Source organism: Sinohyriopsis cumingii, unplaced genomic scaffold, assembly GCF_028554795.1.
Source record: "Sinohyriopsis cumingii isolate HCF-2022 unplaced genomic scaffold, ASM2855479v2 utg000160l, whole genome shotgun sequence".
Taxonomy (NCBI): domain Eukaryota; kingdom Metazoa; phylum Mollusca; class Bivalvia; order Unionida; family Unionidae; genus Sinohyriopsis; species Sinohyriopsis cumingii.
Genome location: NW_028315873.1, coordinates 11558234 through 11576077, shown reverse-complemented (window position 1 = coordinate 11576077; position 17844 = coordinate 11558234). Strand labels below are relative to the sequence as shown.

The 17844-nt window shown below is 33.4% G+C and overlaps 1 protein-coding gene across 1 annotated transcript; it reads left to right on the top strand.

Annotated features, from left to right (window-relative positions):
* Positions 1-4469: 4469 nt before the first annotated feature.
* On the top strand, positions 4470-7542 carry LOC149774783 (allatostatin-A receptor-like). Its single transcript, XM_089944752.1, has one exon. It carries the CDS (start codon positions 4554-4556, stop codon positions 5655-5657), a length of 1104 nt encoding a protein of 367 aa, XP_089800878.1. The 5' UTR covers positions 4470-4553; the 3' UTR covers positions 5658-7542.
* Positions 7543-17844: the final 10302 nt, after the last annotated feature.

Here is a 17844-nt window from a genome sequence, read left to right as displayed (position 1 = left end):
GGAATTTAAAGTCTGACGCCCTATATATATATACATGGCCTCTACGCTAGATGTGCTTAACATCACGTATTATTATGTCCCTCCGTGTTACACAAAAAGGTATTAATATCTAGGAATAGTACGATTCCTTTCCAAAGCTGATGTACTGAACTGTTCAATCAAACACGAAAATCCAGCACTGAAAAATATTATAATCTAGTCACCCTGAAACTAAAGAAAAGCTCAGAAAGTTCTAAATTTCACAGTAATTCATTTGAAAAAAATTAATAAGTTCTAAATTACACATTAATTGTTATGAAAATGTTAGTGGAACTAGTTCTAAAAAGACAATAATTTATTTTGAAATGTTAATGCAATATGTTTTAAATTAGGAAGTATTTGATTTGAAATTGTTAATGTACTAACATGTACAAAGACCGTTTAATGCTTGCTATCAACAAATAAAAGTTACAATGTAAAAGTACAATATGGTTATTCTCCTCTACAAGTCAAATATGACAAAGACTAATATAAATTCCATCTTCTTTTTATTATTATGCAAGCTAAATTTGATACCAACATATACAACAACGTCTGGTCATGCTCATATACCTAAACCGGAATTAGGTTTTGCAGTTGAAATATATTTGCTTCACTAAAGAAAGCTGCATATATCGAACCTTAATATGTACAGAGTTTAAGTGAGGACAGTGTTAACAGTATGCAATATCTGAACCATAGCTAGAAATGTTAAATCTTAATAGGTCTGCAATTTCCATTATCAGTGAAACACACAATACCGTAACTGTACTTTTCTATTATATATATGTAAGTATTTATCAGTATTTACTTTGCATCATAAGCAGCAGGTATTAATACTTCATTCGCTCTAAGGAAATAACTATCTCCTGACAATAGTACTTTCCATAAGTACAAATCATTACGGGATTCTCGGACAACAAGAAACACAAAAACTACATCTGTCATATAAGCGGAAGTTTCGAATAGATTTAATTCACAAAATTTATATTGGCAAAAGTACTTTCAAAGGAATATGTATGTTTTCGGTAATTATATAGTCTCTTTGTCTTTTATCTGTAGATTCTGTGGACTTATATATGCCTCTTTATGTGTATATTTTGTATAGTATTTTTATTTGCACGTTGGTCATCCATATAAAACTTTTGGAATACATCAATCTTGACTTGAGAATATTCTTTTGTCTCATCTAAATGTGAGCATGGTAAAAAAATATATTGATGTATGCATCATAATCAGATTTGATCATTTTTAAAGATTGTTCTCATTGCTTCTTATGTTTGACCCTGACTCCATATTGCTAGTTAATTCTATCGCCAGTCTTGATGTTTCCGACCACTCCATCACCATCCTACACTCATTCGTAATATGTAAACATTTGAGATTGTTTATATCATGTGACCTAGTGTAATACTTCATTAAAGAGCCATTAAGTTGCAACACAGTTCCTTGCATTGCGTGAAAACTCTCTCGTACATGTGTGATTATATATCTGATCTTGGACTGAAAAGGAGAAAATATGGGATAAAACTGTGTGAATAATAGGCAAGGATTTCTGTATCTACAAATGTCTCCGACTGTGACATTTTAATTGTAATTATGGACACATCTTTAGGTCAATCATTGTCATCATGCGATTTGAAAATATTGTATTTAGTAGTTATAATGACTTTTCTGTTAATAGCTCATCCGCTTTTTCTTGGAGAGATAATTACAAAATTGAATTTTTTGTTGAATACAGATTTACAAGTTGTTGAGGACTGCTAGGACTGGTTGACATTACACCAAGAAACATATTCCCCAGAAAGTTACAGTAAGTTCTTCTTTAATTGAAACTGAAAATAAAATTCAATCTTTTGCTTTCTTTCTTTGCTACAATTTACGTAGATCTAACATCGTTAATAATAATTGATTGGATAGTTCCCAACTCCCAAATGGTATATTTCTGTCAATCATGCCTTCAGCATAAATTTCTGGTCATTGCCAGTATCAATCTCCAAGTCCCCATTCAAGTAACACAAAGACGCAGAAATCAACAAAGGGTGTTAAAATGGCAATATATATATATATATATATATATATATATATATATATATATATATATATATTATATATATATATTATATATATATATATATATATATATATATATATATATATCCTGCAATTTGCAAACAATTAATTTCAACAGGCATGTTTGGATCCTCAAAGTATAAACTGTGATTAGTCTATGTGTTTATTTCAGCTCAGCATCATGATATCTCTAGTCTGTATTTTGTAACCAAATTTATCACAAAAAAGCGCCTGGCGTGTATCAAATAATTACATTTAAGGTGCTGTAAACGCGTAAAGTTTTGCATACATTACTAACTTCAGTAAAATATTTAATACTGTTTACAAAGCAGAGTTGCTAGGCATATTCATCAATCATTCTACAGATGGCAAATATTTATCACAAACTCAAAATACGTCTCTAGTTTACCCTCAAGATTTGTATTGCTCATGAATTTACTTTTGATATCGTAATTCTTGTTGCACAAATCTGTTAGACAGGAGATTGCTGTGGAATCAAAAAGTTTACGTATTCGGTTTTTATCAAGTTTTCTGCAGACTACATTTAAGTGATTACGCAGTGGTTTATGTAAGTTGTTGTCTCAGTTAAACACTGTTAGATGTATGTGACCTCTTGTCGCAGACCGTACAAAGTCACCTAGCATTTTTTGCACGGTATCAGATCACACTTTAAACACAGCCTAGAAAGGTAACATTTGTTGAGACTAGTTAAATGTGTATTACCTGATATATCGTTTATTCACTCCTTAGAGACATTATCGTAGAATAAGGCAATTAAAGTTTTAATTTTGTCATTTAGAGCTTGAGCAATACGTTCCTAAGCAACCGTATCGTACCGTAAGCAACAGTTTTCAGTTTATAGTCTTGGTCATTTTCCTTGATCACCTCAGTAGTTGTTGATGGATTTAATGTTAACCGATGCAAATAGTCACATCTTTGCATTCCTTTAATAATTGTGAAGTATTACTAACGTAAGAAGATCATTGCTTCCACAGGTATTGTAAGGACTTGTACAAAAATTCTGACCACAATTTTTACCACGGCATTCATTTCACCTTTATGACAAACGACACAAAGATGCTATCAGGTACAAAGAATATATTTGGATGTAGGTTTGATATTACTAACTACAAACGTTTCCATGGTTTGTGTGTTCGATACAATGATGTGTTCTACTGCACAAAGCAACTCACTGGGGTATTTTAGCGTACTTGTTAAGGGCTATGTGTTTGCCCTACACCAATATTTGTACGAGTTATTGAGCCTAAAGAAAGCTACAAAATCCAGTAAACAAACTAAACACTATCCAATGTGCAATACAAATGTACTCGTATTTTATTTAAGTATTAGAAACTTGGTAGAAGTCATTTCAGTTTTGGCAGTCTTTTTACTTCCCAAACTTTGCTATATATATATATATATATATATATATATATATATATATATATATATATATATATATATATATATCGTGTTAGTATTAAGGTAACGAAGGCAACCAGTGTTACTTCACAAAATGATATTTCGCAATAAAATGTAATGACTACCACATCACTGCACTGCACGGTTATAGCTTATTTGTACAGTAGTTAACTACATAGATTGCATACGTAACAAAAAAAGTGCTTGTAGTACTTTTGTAACTTTATCCATTATACTGCATATAAATATTCTCTACCCTCATAAAGACAGGTTTTATTTTGCGTGTGGCATTTATTTTCAAACTAACTGCATCAGCTCTGTAATGCTTTTACAATAATCTTTTAAAATCAATTTTGCATAAGCTCCATCATCTATGACCTTCAGTAATCATTTCAAGTATGGTGAAGATTAAACTTTGACTTCCAGAGAGCTCCTGCAAGCGGCTTGTACCATATCAATTTTGCAATTTTAGTTCATCGAAAGACGTTAAAACAATTTCTGAATACATACTACAAACATAATTCATTATGTGCAAGGTGTTGCAATTTAAGCAGTAAATGCAACTTGCACGCATACACATATGAAAAGAAGAGTAACCATTTACCTGATACTGTGTTTTAGCAAGCTGATGCATATGTTCATAAATTGCATAGGTAACTTTCGAAAGTTGCAAGCTACAAACGTAAACTTTCAAGACCGCGGTGCCCATTGTTTACAGATAAAATAAATATGATGTTTTTAACTAAGTCAAGCTGCGTGTAAAGCGTATAGAAATATATAGTACCAATTTTCCAATTTACAATTTAGTTCAATGTTTTGATCAATTTCATGTTGTGTATATAAAGATTTACGACTCAATCAATGTAAGGACCTTTTATAATTCTGCGTATTAATTGTAGCTAATATAACAAAACGCAAGACTCCTTAACACATATGCATTTCTTCTTCACAGAGGAAAGATACATACGAAGGGAAACTTATGTAAATATAACATAACAACTAGACAGAGGACAATAATCAACGTAACATCACCAGTAACAATGATGGAAAGTACATCAAGACTTACGTACGCTAATGTTGATAGTAGTCATGTCTGGAACAGCTCAACAGATAACATTACAAATGACTTGGAATATGATGATTATGAAGAGGTTTTAAATTTTATAAATTTAACAAGAATCCTGATCCCAGCATTATTTGGACTGATCACTATATTTGGATTAGTTGTGAACATCATGACAATAGCTGTATTTGTGCTCCACAAGGCAATTAGGGGAATCACCAATACTCTTATAGTGAGCTTAGCTATAGCCGATCTACTCATCATCGCTTTTTGCATTCCCTTCAAAGCCGTATACCCTGCTCTACACTTCTGGCCATTAGGGGACATTTGGTGCCGGATTCACACGTACCTAGAACATGTATTCTACGTTGCAAGTATGTATATACTTGTTATTGTTTCCATAGACAGATACATTGCTTTAGTACATCCAATCAGGGCCAATACGCTGCGTACAAAACGAAACTGCTACATTGTACTTGCTGCCTTATGGAGCCTCGTCATAATAGTAGATATTCCTTTTCTGTTTATAGCCAAAGAAGTAAATATAAACCCAGAATACATTGAAGAACAAAGAATGTTTTGTACTTTCGAATTCGAAGAAGCTTTTGGCTTTGATATTTGCTTATTTATATTTACTTACATGCTACCACTAATTTCGTTGTGTGTTCTATATGGGCATATGTTGAAAGTATTCCTGACTGGAAAGACTCCTAGAGCGCAAAATAATGGAGGCCATGTTCGATTGCAAGCCAATAAGCGTGTCATAAAGATGGCGGTTTTAGTGTTGACAGTCTGTGTGGTATGTAGGTTGCCACTTCAGATTATTATGCTCTACGTTCATGTCTTGCCTGATGAAAGTATAACTGTGACATTTGCATCAATACTATACGGAGCTAAATGCATGGCTTACATGAACAGCTGTATTAATCCTATATTGTACACATTCTATGCAAGTACCTTTTGGAACGCCATTAAAAACATGGTCTGTTGTAGAAAGACGAAACATACTACACGCGCCAGTTATAGCTCAGTGAAACGTCTCACTTACAGGTCAGCGATTACCACATCCTTTATGAAGTAATTATTAGTTATGATCATCAAATATCAAGAATTATTATGCGTAATAAGAAATTTGGAAGTGATTCCTGAAACAAACTATTCCGGATTTGCAAACAGAATTTATACATGGACAAAATCTGAAAACCTATACAAACCCATGGTGGAATACTCTATCGTAGGTTAATTGTGCCAGCGCAGAGTTTTGGCGTCAAAGAACACCTCAGTTAATAACCGTGCCTACATCGCTTGGTGTTACAAATAGGTTTTCGAAATCTCAAAGATGGAAATAAAGCTTTATAGGACACAGTAACATGTTTGTGCGATCTGTATGTGCTTTCATATCAGAGATCCGTTACTTTTGGGCGAACGGTTCAATAACAATAATGCGTGATGACGTGCAGCACGTGTTCCATGCAGACAGAACATCAGTACGCCACAAAACAAACATAATGTTGTAGCACATTTTGTAGTTTCTCTGACGAAGTTGTTATAACTACTCTTTAGTTTCGGTCTTTGTCTTTGTCTTGGTACTCCCCTTGATTATTTGTTACGAACGCTTGGACAAATGCTTGCATATCTGGTTATTGTGTATCATCTGATGTATATTATTTTTTGACTCTTTGTTTACGGCATTGCACTCTGTGTTTGGATTATTTGTATATATCCTTGTGTATCTTAGCTTTCACTGTAATATGTAATTGTTTTGAGTTTTCTCTCGATTTTGAGTAACGTTCGACACGTGCGTTGGCGTTCTATGGTAATCTGACCGTCTGTCAAATGGCTTGTATATAAATAATTATTGTATTCTACCGTTAAGTGTGTACCAACGATTGCGCTAAAGAGCGGGAAATAACGGGTTAAATAACATGTAAACCGTATGCAGACTATCTGAGATGACGAGAGAATATATCAACGTAGGTATTATGAAATCGATCTGTGTCTTTAAATCACATATATATGTTACAGGACAAGAGCTTAAAGGTATAACAAGTAGCAGATACATTCAAGTCGTGAGGTGAAAGGAGATAAATGTCTGTTTAATATATTTCTTTCCTAAAGGCGTAAATCAATAATCGTTTATCAGAAAATATGAAGAAAAAAAAAACACGCAATATAACCTAATATAACACGAGTTCAGAATTTTATGTTTACGTTATATAGATTGTATTCTGAAAGTTCAGATTTAAAAGAAAATTTGTTTTTAAAAATAGGTTGGGTCTTTATCTGTGTGTGTACATTTATATATGGATTGTACGTTTCTGTGTCTCTCTTTGTCTTTATTATGTTTAGACTGTTTATTTTGCATTGATAAGTTTGTTCTTCATATTTTCCTAAATCTGCGTATATATATATATATATATATATATATATATATATATATATATATATATATATATATATATATATATATATAATTAGTATTATTTGCTGGCTTGTCCTAATGATAATTAATTATGCATATTTCTATTTTGTTATTAAAAAAATTATAATTGCGACATAGGTCAGGTAGAGTGGTAACCAGGCTGTTTCCTTAAGGCTTACTCATTCTTGGCTTAACATCCGATGAGGAATCTGTTTATAGTTGTATTTAGTTTCTAATTTAAGCGGATTTATTTATACAAATCGCTATTCGTATTATAAAATGTTCAAAAAATAGTCTTTGTCTCAAAAATCTATTTGGAATTATAATGCAATCAAAGACATTTTGGATTATATTATTGTGATAATCAAACGATTGTAAACATATCACTACATTCTAGGCCATCGGCACATTAGCAAGCTGGTACTATATGCATATCAGCACATTCAATATTTGAATTTATTTGGAACACAATATGAATTTATTGTGAAATTCAAACATTTAGATTTGTGATTAAATTATTTTGGGAATTTTTTAGATTAAATTCGCAACACTGAAAGTTATTTTGCTAAGTTTTGTGTTCTAGGAAATACATTAATTGTTGAATTTCACAAAACGTGTTTTCTTTCACTCTTTTTCTCTTACTTAGTTTAACATTAACTAGATCGAAGCAGAAAAATTGTGTTCGTAACGGATACGATTTTTTCTAAATATTTCAGAAATTTAGTTTTTGAAGTTTATATTCACAACGTGCACATACTGCAAGAAGAAATGATCTTCAATTTCTTCTTGCAATAGATTAACAAATAATGAACAAAATGTAGACAAAACTATTCCAAATGCTCTATTTTCCGAAAGATCAAGGTCGCAGTCACGTATTGAAAGAAATACATTTGTTGAGTCAAACAAACCCCATTCTGATTGCATTAATGCGAACTATGAACCATTCATGCCGACCAGATTTCTATCACTTATTGGTGGCTCTGCCAAGTATATCCCTATTAAAACTTTATGGAACACGGGAAGTTCTCAGAGTTTTTCCCGCGTACATTATAACCGGATTATCTTTAATTAAATTAAAATAAAATTCTGTATTTTACTGCCACTGCATGCCACAAGTTATGCAAATCAGGGATGGTGGTTATGTACTATTTTATACTTACCTTGAACCAAATAAACTTTCTCCGTCCTGTCCTACCCATTCATTTTGCGCCATGCCCTAAATCAATGACTGTTAATTCACCAAATTGCAGTCTAATTCCGTTAGACATTTAATTAACCCACATAAATTATTTCAAACTGTTGTCACCTCACTTTTATTTAGACAGAAGAGGAAACAATTTGGATATGATCAAATATAGTTTTACTTTGGGAAAGGAATAGCCAGTTTAACATATTTCTTGACTCACCTCTAACAGCTTCATTATGTCTTCTTAACCAATATCCCTCAAAAGACTGAATTGCATCATCCAAATAAGTTCCTCGGAAATGTTGACAATCTTTATTAATTATCAGGAAACAATTGATTATGATCAACGAGGTTTGGGACTTAATGTTTCATCCTTAGTCAAGACTTCAGAGAGCATACTCATACTGAAAGCATTATTATTAAACTAAATCCCACACACAAATAATTTGCATGCTTAAGTGACTTCAAAACCTTATTGTATTCCAATCATTTATTTACTACGAAATGATCGAAGTAAACATAATTTCCCCTGTTTGATTGTTGTAATAAAAAGTAACAGAGGAAAACTTTAAAGAAATATATATATATATATATATATATATATATATATATATATATATATATATATATATATATAATAAAATATTTCCAGAAAAAATTAATCTTTAAGAGTCCAAATAATCTAAAGAAAAATTACTATATAACTCAAAAGCTCAAAACTTCAATAATGTTCACAATAGAACAAAACAATTTGACATAAATTGTTTCGAAGCCCCCAAACTATCTGAGATCTCTCTATAAACATCACCATTAATACTAAGTATTTCCCGATTTTTTAAATGCCTAATTGCAAAATAAAAAAATAACGTGACCGTGCTTACATAGAAAAATCAGATAGTCCTTGTATGTCCTTAATAAGAACCAATCATTTTACTCCAAGGAAATGTTATTTACTTGACCCTCAATCAAGGCCAGGAACTAAGTCAAAAATAGAAACACGTGTTTCGTTTAGTTAGGTATTTATGGAAAGATTCAGGTCAAAATATCCAATTCCTTGTAAAAAAAAATTTACATTGACATGAAAATAAATTAAAAATAGATTCCCAAACCCACAAACTATCGCAACAATCAAATCAGATCAAACACAAATTAAATCAAATATACGTAACACTACCCCCATAAGAATAAAGAAAGATTTATATGTTAAGATTATTTTTTACCAAAGACTAATTATACATGAAGTGCGCCTGCTATAAAATTATCTTTTTCATTGATGTCAATATTATATTTCTGTAACAAAAAAACTCCACCTTAGCAGTATTTTTTTTTAGTTACCTTGCCAATGAACGTAAGTATGTTGTGGTCACTAAACACAATAATTGAAGGAACTGGACTAAGGTAAAATGCTGTAATGCCAATATTAAAGCCAACCATTCCTTCTTGATTGTTGAATAGTTTCTTTGGTGCTTATTTAAGTTCTTATAAAAATAGAACACAGGATTTTCAGTATCATTTTCGTCTTCTTGAATCAAAACAGCTCCAACCCCAACATCATTGCATCAACAGACATTTTAAATGATTGGCTGGAATTTGGAAGTGTAAGAACTGGCGCGCTTTTCAGTATGGCATTCAACTTGACAAAAGACCCCTGACATTTTTCAGTCTAAAGGAACTTGTTTTTCTTACTCAGTACATTTGTCAGGGGTTTAGCAATTATATAAAACGTGAAACAAAATTTTTGATAGTATCCGGGGCCATACCCTAAAATCGCATCAGTTGCGTTTTCTTTAGAGGCACAGGAAATTCAGTGATAGCCTTGACCTTAGCATCTATTGGTTTACTTGGCCATGTCCCACGATATGTCCTAAAAAGTTACACCAGCACGGCAGAGCTCACTCTTAGATAAATTAAGTGTCAAACATGCATAGTGATTCTGTCAAAGAATTTCCGAATTGTTGTTAAATTTTCCGTCCAGGAGTCGTTGCATATGATGATATCATCGATGTAAGCGTCACAATTGTCTAGATCAGAGGCGATCATATTCATGAGACGTTAAAAAATGTTTGGCGATCCTTTCATCCCAAAAGGCTTTACTTTATATTGGAAAAGTCTCTCTGGAGTTACTAATGCCAAACTTGTCTTTGCTCTATCGGTTAGTGGAATTTGCTAAAATCCATTCAGATGGTCAAATTTGGTGACATACTTGCCATTACCAATGTTATCAATACAGTCATCGATTTTCGGTAATGGGAATGAACCTGTTTTTTTTTCTCACACTATTCACCTTCCGATAATCAGTACACATGCGGAAAGTTTTATCTGGTTTTGGAACAGGTATGCATGGTGAACTCCAGTTACTTTTACTGGGCTCTATAAAATCATTCTCTAAGAAATATTGAATTTCTTTTCTCAAGTATTCCTGTTTGGGAGGTTTCCTCCTCTACGGGTGTTGTTTCGCATGTGTCAACTAAAGGAATACTTTCCTTATCAACGTCATCCTCAAGAGCTTTCTTTGCCATAGCTCTGGTACCTGCACAAGCTGTGAATAAACCAGGGAATTCATTTTTAATTAAATCAAATTTCTGATCCAAGTAAGGCTTGTCAGTTACAAGCGGATTAACCACAACCTTGTCTCAAGCTAGGTCGTTGGCTGGTAATGAATTAATGCCCTCGACGGGTAAAACGGAGACTGTTCCGACTGTCACGGGTCCTGAGACTAAGTCGGATAACAACTTTACACAATGAAGAGGAACATTAACAAAGCCGCACTCTACTCCCTGAATAAGGACACTCTCACTAGAAGAGACTTCTCAGAAAAAGACTCTGAGAAGCTCCTGTGTCCCTTAAAATATTAATAGGGATATGATTGGCCAGATCACCCACGAGTGATATATAGAACCCTTCGATATTAATGGTCCATAATTCTCTATAATACAATCAGACTGGGTTTGTTAGACCCAACAAATATATTACTTTCAATACATGACCGTGACCGTGACTTCTTTGAAATAAGAGCATTTAAAATGGGTCTGTCCTGATTCTGATGCCTATTTTTCAATTTGTTGCAATCACAAATAGCGTGTCCTATTTTCTTGCAACACGTACATGTAGGAAGAGACAAGTATCTTGAATCAAGCTTCTTGATTTTTAGTAGTTGTGCCATATTGAAGTTTAGAAGGGCGTGTATTAGGCTGAAATACTTCTCTGCCAGAAGGCTGTTGAGGAGAAGTCGTATTAAGAAAAGAAACTTTATGAGTCATAGAATACTCACCAGCAGCACGAGCAGCATTTTCCAAGTTTTTGATCCGATGCTAGTCAAGATAATACGTAATGTCCATATGGACATAGTTTTGAAATCTTCAAGTAAGTCTTAGACTTTCATATTCTCGTTCAACGTTTTTGGCTAAGCACCATTTATCAAATAACTGCTCTTTTTCTCTAGCGAATTCGACATGAGTTTGTCCAGCTTCTTTTCTATAGTTTCCGCATTTTTGCCGATAGGCTTCAGAGACTAATTCATAACCCCTTAGGGTGCATTCTTTAACCACATCATAGTCACTACTTTGGTTAACTGACAGTGAATTATAAATATCACTAGCCTTACCAGTGAGTACACATTGTAATAAATGAGTACAATGCTCCCTTGGCCATTTCAAATTTTCAGCAAATGTTTCAAACAAACAAAATATTTGTCACCATTTTGTCTCTGAAAGGAGCAGTAATCTGATATTCTTTGCAAGATCGAAGCTTAAATTTGGATTTGAACTGTGAATATGACTTTTAAATGCCACCTCAATTTCTTTTATTATAAATTGATATCACCTCACTGCCTACTCTCTTTGCATTTGCATCTCTGTCTCTTTCTCACTTTCTTCCTTTAGCATTTGTTTTTCATTCTCTCTTTCCTGTTTCTATCTCTCTTTTGCTCAAATTGTAACTTATATGTTTTTTATCTTATTCCAAATTCATTTATTGTTTTTTTTAATTGCAATTTCTTTTGGATTTGTTTTTCTCTTATTTCTTTCTGAAGTTCCAGCTTCCTCAACTCCAATTTCATCTTGTATTTTAATTCTAATTCCTTCATTTTTATCACAGAGTCTGATTCAGGCTAGCTGATCGAAACCAAAGTAATTTAATCTAAAACAAACGTTTCTACCAAATACTGAAAATATTTCATATTCCTTGTTTCGTTAATTAAGCCTTTACCTCAGAAATATAGTATTTTCTGGCAAGTTGATCCAATTCATCCTTTCTGAAAAGATCTAATTGTTTCTGGGTAGACTTTGAAACAAAGATTTCCACTTTTGATGACATATTAGCCAAAGCATGCCGACTCACTACAAAATTGTTAAAACTAGTGGAACTCAAGTGTCAATAAACAGAGTTTTCTGAAACATTCTATAAAAAAATTCTAAATTATCTTTATAATGAGCTACCGAATTCTTATGTTCCGTGTTTAGGCTCGAATTAACCGTAACACAAGAAAGAGTGAAAACAACAAGCTTTGAAAACGATAACCCTTTATCTAATTATTTGTTTCCCTGGAAAACTAATGTATAAATGGAGAAAAAATATGAACTTACGGTTTTAAGAATCACATCCCAAAATAATCAAAGAACAGTCCACGAATAAAATTTTTGAAGTTGCAAATAGGAAATGTTTTAATGATTTCAAATTCGAGTACCAAACAAAAAGCAAGACGGAAGGCTATGAAGTATGATGTAACCTGTAATGTGCTGAAGTCAACAGTTCCTTATAAAAAAACACAGTAATTGAATAACATTTTCAAGAAATGTCCTTGTTCAAGACTTTTATATGAATGCAATAATATTTCTTGAGAAAGGAATTAATCTTTTAGAGTCCAAATAATCTGAAGAAAAATTAATATATAACTCAAAAACGCAAAATTTCAATACTGTTCAGAACATAAGAGAACAACTTGACATCAAGTGTTTAAAAGTACCAAAACTCTCTGAGATCTATCTAATGACATCACTACTAATACTAAGTATTTCACAATTTCGGAAATGCCTAATTGCGAAATAGAAGATCACGTGATCACGTTTACATAACAAATTAGGTAGCCCCTGTATGTCCTTGATAAGAACCAATCGTTTTACTCCAAGAAAAAGTTGTTTACGTTACCCACAATCAAGGCCAGGAACCAAGTCAAGAAACACTGAATTTTCTGGAAACTTTCGAATTCTTTGTAAACAAAATTACATTACATTGACATGTAAAGAAAACAAAAAGATTCCTAAACCAGCAAACGATCAAATGAAATCAAACCCAAATTAAATCAATATAACTTAAGTTAAATATATGTAACAAAGAAGCTTAAGATACGGATAGCAGCATCGCTGTGTAATCAAATGTTACAGCATGAAAACTATACATGAATGTAATTTCAATGAATGGTTTAAAAAGAGCACGATATTCTAATTATGAATGTTATAAGGCTGATATAGAAAATATGCCCGATGAGAGATATGGTTGTTGTTGTTGTTGTTATTGTAGGGTTTAACGCCATTTTTCAGCACACGATAGGCTATACATGGCGGCCAGTATTAATGGTGGAGGAAGAACCCGGTAAAACCCCGGAGAGAACCATCGACCCACGAGAAGCTACTGGCAAGCTTTCTCACATACCCACATTGGCTGAATCCGAGACTCGAACCCATGCAGACAGAGGTGAGATGGCTGTGATCCTTAACGGACAGCGCTTTAGACCACTCGGCCACTCGGGGCCCCGACGGAAATGGAATTTGTTATGAAACACATTAATTGAAAAAGCAGCTGATCTATTTGTGTTAGTACGTTTGTTGCTATGTTACGGATTTTGCAAGAATTGTTCTACACATTCCATATAGAAAAAGTATCATCCATTTTAGGTAATGGTGCCTGTTACCATCAACGTATCTGTACAACATTTACGAGTTGGACGCCGGTTTATATCTACAGCTTTTAATTGTTGTACATTTGACTATAGAGTGTTACTTTTACGACTGCTACTTATGTAAATAAAGTTTATGCACGGGACTCTTTACATGTAATACATTTATATCTTTTGTGTTCTTAGCCTGATTCATTAGAGTTTTGTGATAAATATAAACGGAAAATGTACAACTATAATCCCCAATGGAACTCTTCAAATATAAACGTTCGGATCAGCCAGTGTTTATTACTTCACAATTCAGTCAAATACAAATAAAAGTACAAAAAAATCTCCATAATAATATACAATGTGACATTTAACAATACACAATAGTTTGAGAGCCGTAATAGTTAAAAGGTAACAAAATTGTTTTGCGACAGGTAATGGAATGTAATTGAAAACTTCATTCTTAGTTTCAGTAAAGAATGTTAATGTACTATTTTGTTCATTTATTTTGCCTGCAGCATGCCCATAAATTACTCTGTCACACTTGTACAACGGTTCAAGCTTCATTCCTTTGTATGTATATTAGTGTATTATATATAATTTCGTTTATTTTTCATGCATGTAGAATGATTACAAGTTTATTTATCAAGCTTGTAGCATTCATAACTCTTCATTTCTCATGTTTGTGGCATGGCTGCAGGTTCACATCGTATTCCTGCAGATCACTATTAGTTAATCTGTCACGCTTGTAAAATGGCTCTAACTTCATTTCTCGTGTCTGGAGCATTGCTATCAATATCTCTTGTCCTGCTTTTATAATCTAAGTTCGTTTCTCATGCATGTAGCATAGCTGTAAGTTCATTTCTCATGCATGTAGCATAGCTGTAAGTTCATTTCTCATGCATGTTGCATAGCTCTAAGTTCATTTCTCATACTTGAAGCATGGTTGTAAGTTCATTCAGCATGTATGTAGCAAAGCTGTACGACCATTTCTTATACCTGAAGCATAGCTATAAGTTCATTTTTAATGCAAGCATTATAGCTGTAAATTCATTTATAATGCGTTTTGCGTAGCTTTAAATTCATTTCTCTTTCATGTAGCATAGCTGTAAGTTCATTTTGAATGCCAGTATCATGGCTATAAAACTATTTATCATACTTGTGGCATGAATATCAATAAATATCTCCTGCAAACATTAAATCCATTCTGCAATTTTTTAACTGCATTGAACCATCTTCAACACACATCACACGCACATACCTATATAATTTAGCATTTTCCTTCACGAATACATTTTTATAACAGCTGATTTTGAAAACTACATAGTATAACTAACATTATAGATGAATACTTCTTTTATGCAATTTAGAAAAAGCGTTTGCTACTGTTGGTTGCCTAGTTACACAGATTTTATTGATCATATGAGAGCAAATGTAGTGACAGAGGGGATATACATATTTTAATACAAATAAGAAAATATTTGACAAGCGTAAATCAAGCATGGTATTGTCACCACACGTGAAGTGGAAACAAGAGTAACAATTGAGAGAGCAAGTGTCCATTGTATTTAGTTTTTATTTATTATTTGCTATTGTTAATTGTGTTTTGTACCTGACTGTATCTAAAATTACGTTATTTTTCTACCTGTACTGAATCATTCATCTTGGTTTCGTGAACACATGTTGATGTAAATCTGAATCCAGGACATTGGAAATTCTCCATGAAATGCCGAATCTACCTGTTATTTACTACATTTTATACTGTAATGTTAGTAATAGACCTAATAATTATAACTATGATTTTATCTACTAAACATTTGCAATGAGATTTTCCATTAGGTAATAGTTTTGATTTTATAAAACACTAAATGTGACCTAAAAGGTCACGTGAAACACTAAATAATTCTGTTTGTCCTTATGTTATTAATTCGTGCGGTAATATCTCATTGTTGTGTCCTGTATTTCATTTTGACTGGAATTTATTTCTTTAAATTATCTAATTCAAGTTATATTTCTCTGGAAACACAAATTGCTCATTTATAACATTCTTTGATTGATATAGAAATTCAAATAAGGATATATTCTTGGATTGTGTTATTGTGATTCATCAAAAGACTGTTGGCACATTAGCACGAAACAAAATTATGTAGCTTTCACTGAAAAAGATCAATAAAAAAAGAATCCCACAAAGGCACTTTATCTGAGACTATGAAGAGAATTAATCCTTGATAGATCTCACACATTATTTCTGCTTCGGTAATATAAGAGTTTATACGGTCGTAATTTAGTTTTAAATAAATCTAATATCTTCAACTTTTCTTTCACGTAAATAACATCCGTGCCAAAAAAGCATCGTTTCCGTTATTGGCATATCTGCCTGAACACAAGTTTAGTGTGTGTGTGTGTGTGTGTGTGATTCGGAATTGTAACGTAGCTTTAACAATTTTTCAGTCATATCTCTATGATGTCTACAGTGTGGCATTGTATTCTTATGTCTAGCACTGGGCATCATGCAGCAGACATTTATCATGATGTCCCGCCCAGTCACATTATCCTGACACCAAGCCGACCAGTCCTAAAACTAACCTATCAAAGCCAGGCAGCTGTTGGTACCATTTTTGTAAGTCTTTGGTACGACTCAGCCAGGGTTCAAGCCCACTACCTCCCACTTCCGAGGCGGACGCTCTAACCACTAGGCCGCCGGAGCAGTCCCACGTGTTTAGTATGGGGATGTGAGTATATATCTTATATTCTCTGTGGGGAGAAACTGCCTATATGTCAACAGTCATAATCCGGTTCGCATGATGAACTACCCTCTTGCTTCCGTCTTTTGCCAGATTATCTTTGACATATATTGATATGTGTATGAGCAAGTGAAGGGACATACCAATCTGACTTTAAAGCCTGATGTCCTATATATACATGACCTGTACTCTAGATGTGCCCTATATTTCGTATAGTTAGTAGTATAGTAAAATGGTGAGTCTGTCTCACCAAGCCCACTGCTTGATATGGGTGAACGACTCCCCCGTTGATCCATACGACTATAGTGTGGGCGATTTTGCTCACTATTAATAGTATTAGAGATGTGGTCATAGTATAACGAAGATGTCTCCACCGTTGTCATCATTGGAGTGTCGATGGACTGGGTTCTAGTAATGAGGTTTGCAGTAGTGTAATTAAATCAAGAGGAGTCCGAGGAATGGCAGAAGCGTAAAAAGGAGATAATAGCGTATGCGAATAAGGTTTTGAGTTATGTTCCTGAGAATGATATATTTAGAGGAGAGGAGAGTGAATATGAATATGAGAACGAGGAGTGGGTGAGACGCAGACAGTAATCAGCGACCGCTGCAACAGTATAATCAGCAATACAGCATAAAATATAAACTGAATCGTTTTAATATGACAGCGCTGCAGTGAGCTCATTTATATCAGTTGCTAAATAGAGTGACTCGAGTTCAGTTGAAGGGTGGTGTGAAATGTGTACAATAGTATGTGTTTAAGCGTATATTTGAGAAGATGGTTCTTTATGAGCATCTGGCGAAATGTAAGACGGTATCTGGGAAGAACATAGGCGAGGCAAATGATAAGATTACTTCAGAGGAGATTGTCCCCGGATGAGACAATGGCGTCAGAAATGCCGTTCTAATCCACGAGTTGAAATGCTCATGAGGATTACCAAACGATTTGACGAGCTATTTGTTTCTTTTTTAGATGACGTTTCCAATCTCTGAAGAAGTTTGGTTATATTTTGTAATTCCTGGCAGTAAAAAAAGAAC

Coding starts and splice junctions, on each gene's coding strand:
- LOC149774783 (XM_089944752.1), top strand. CDS start 4,554: ATGATGGAAAGTACATCAAGACTTACGTACGCTAATGTTGATAGTAGT.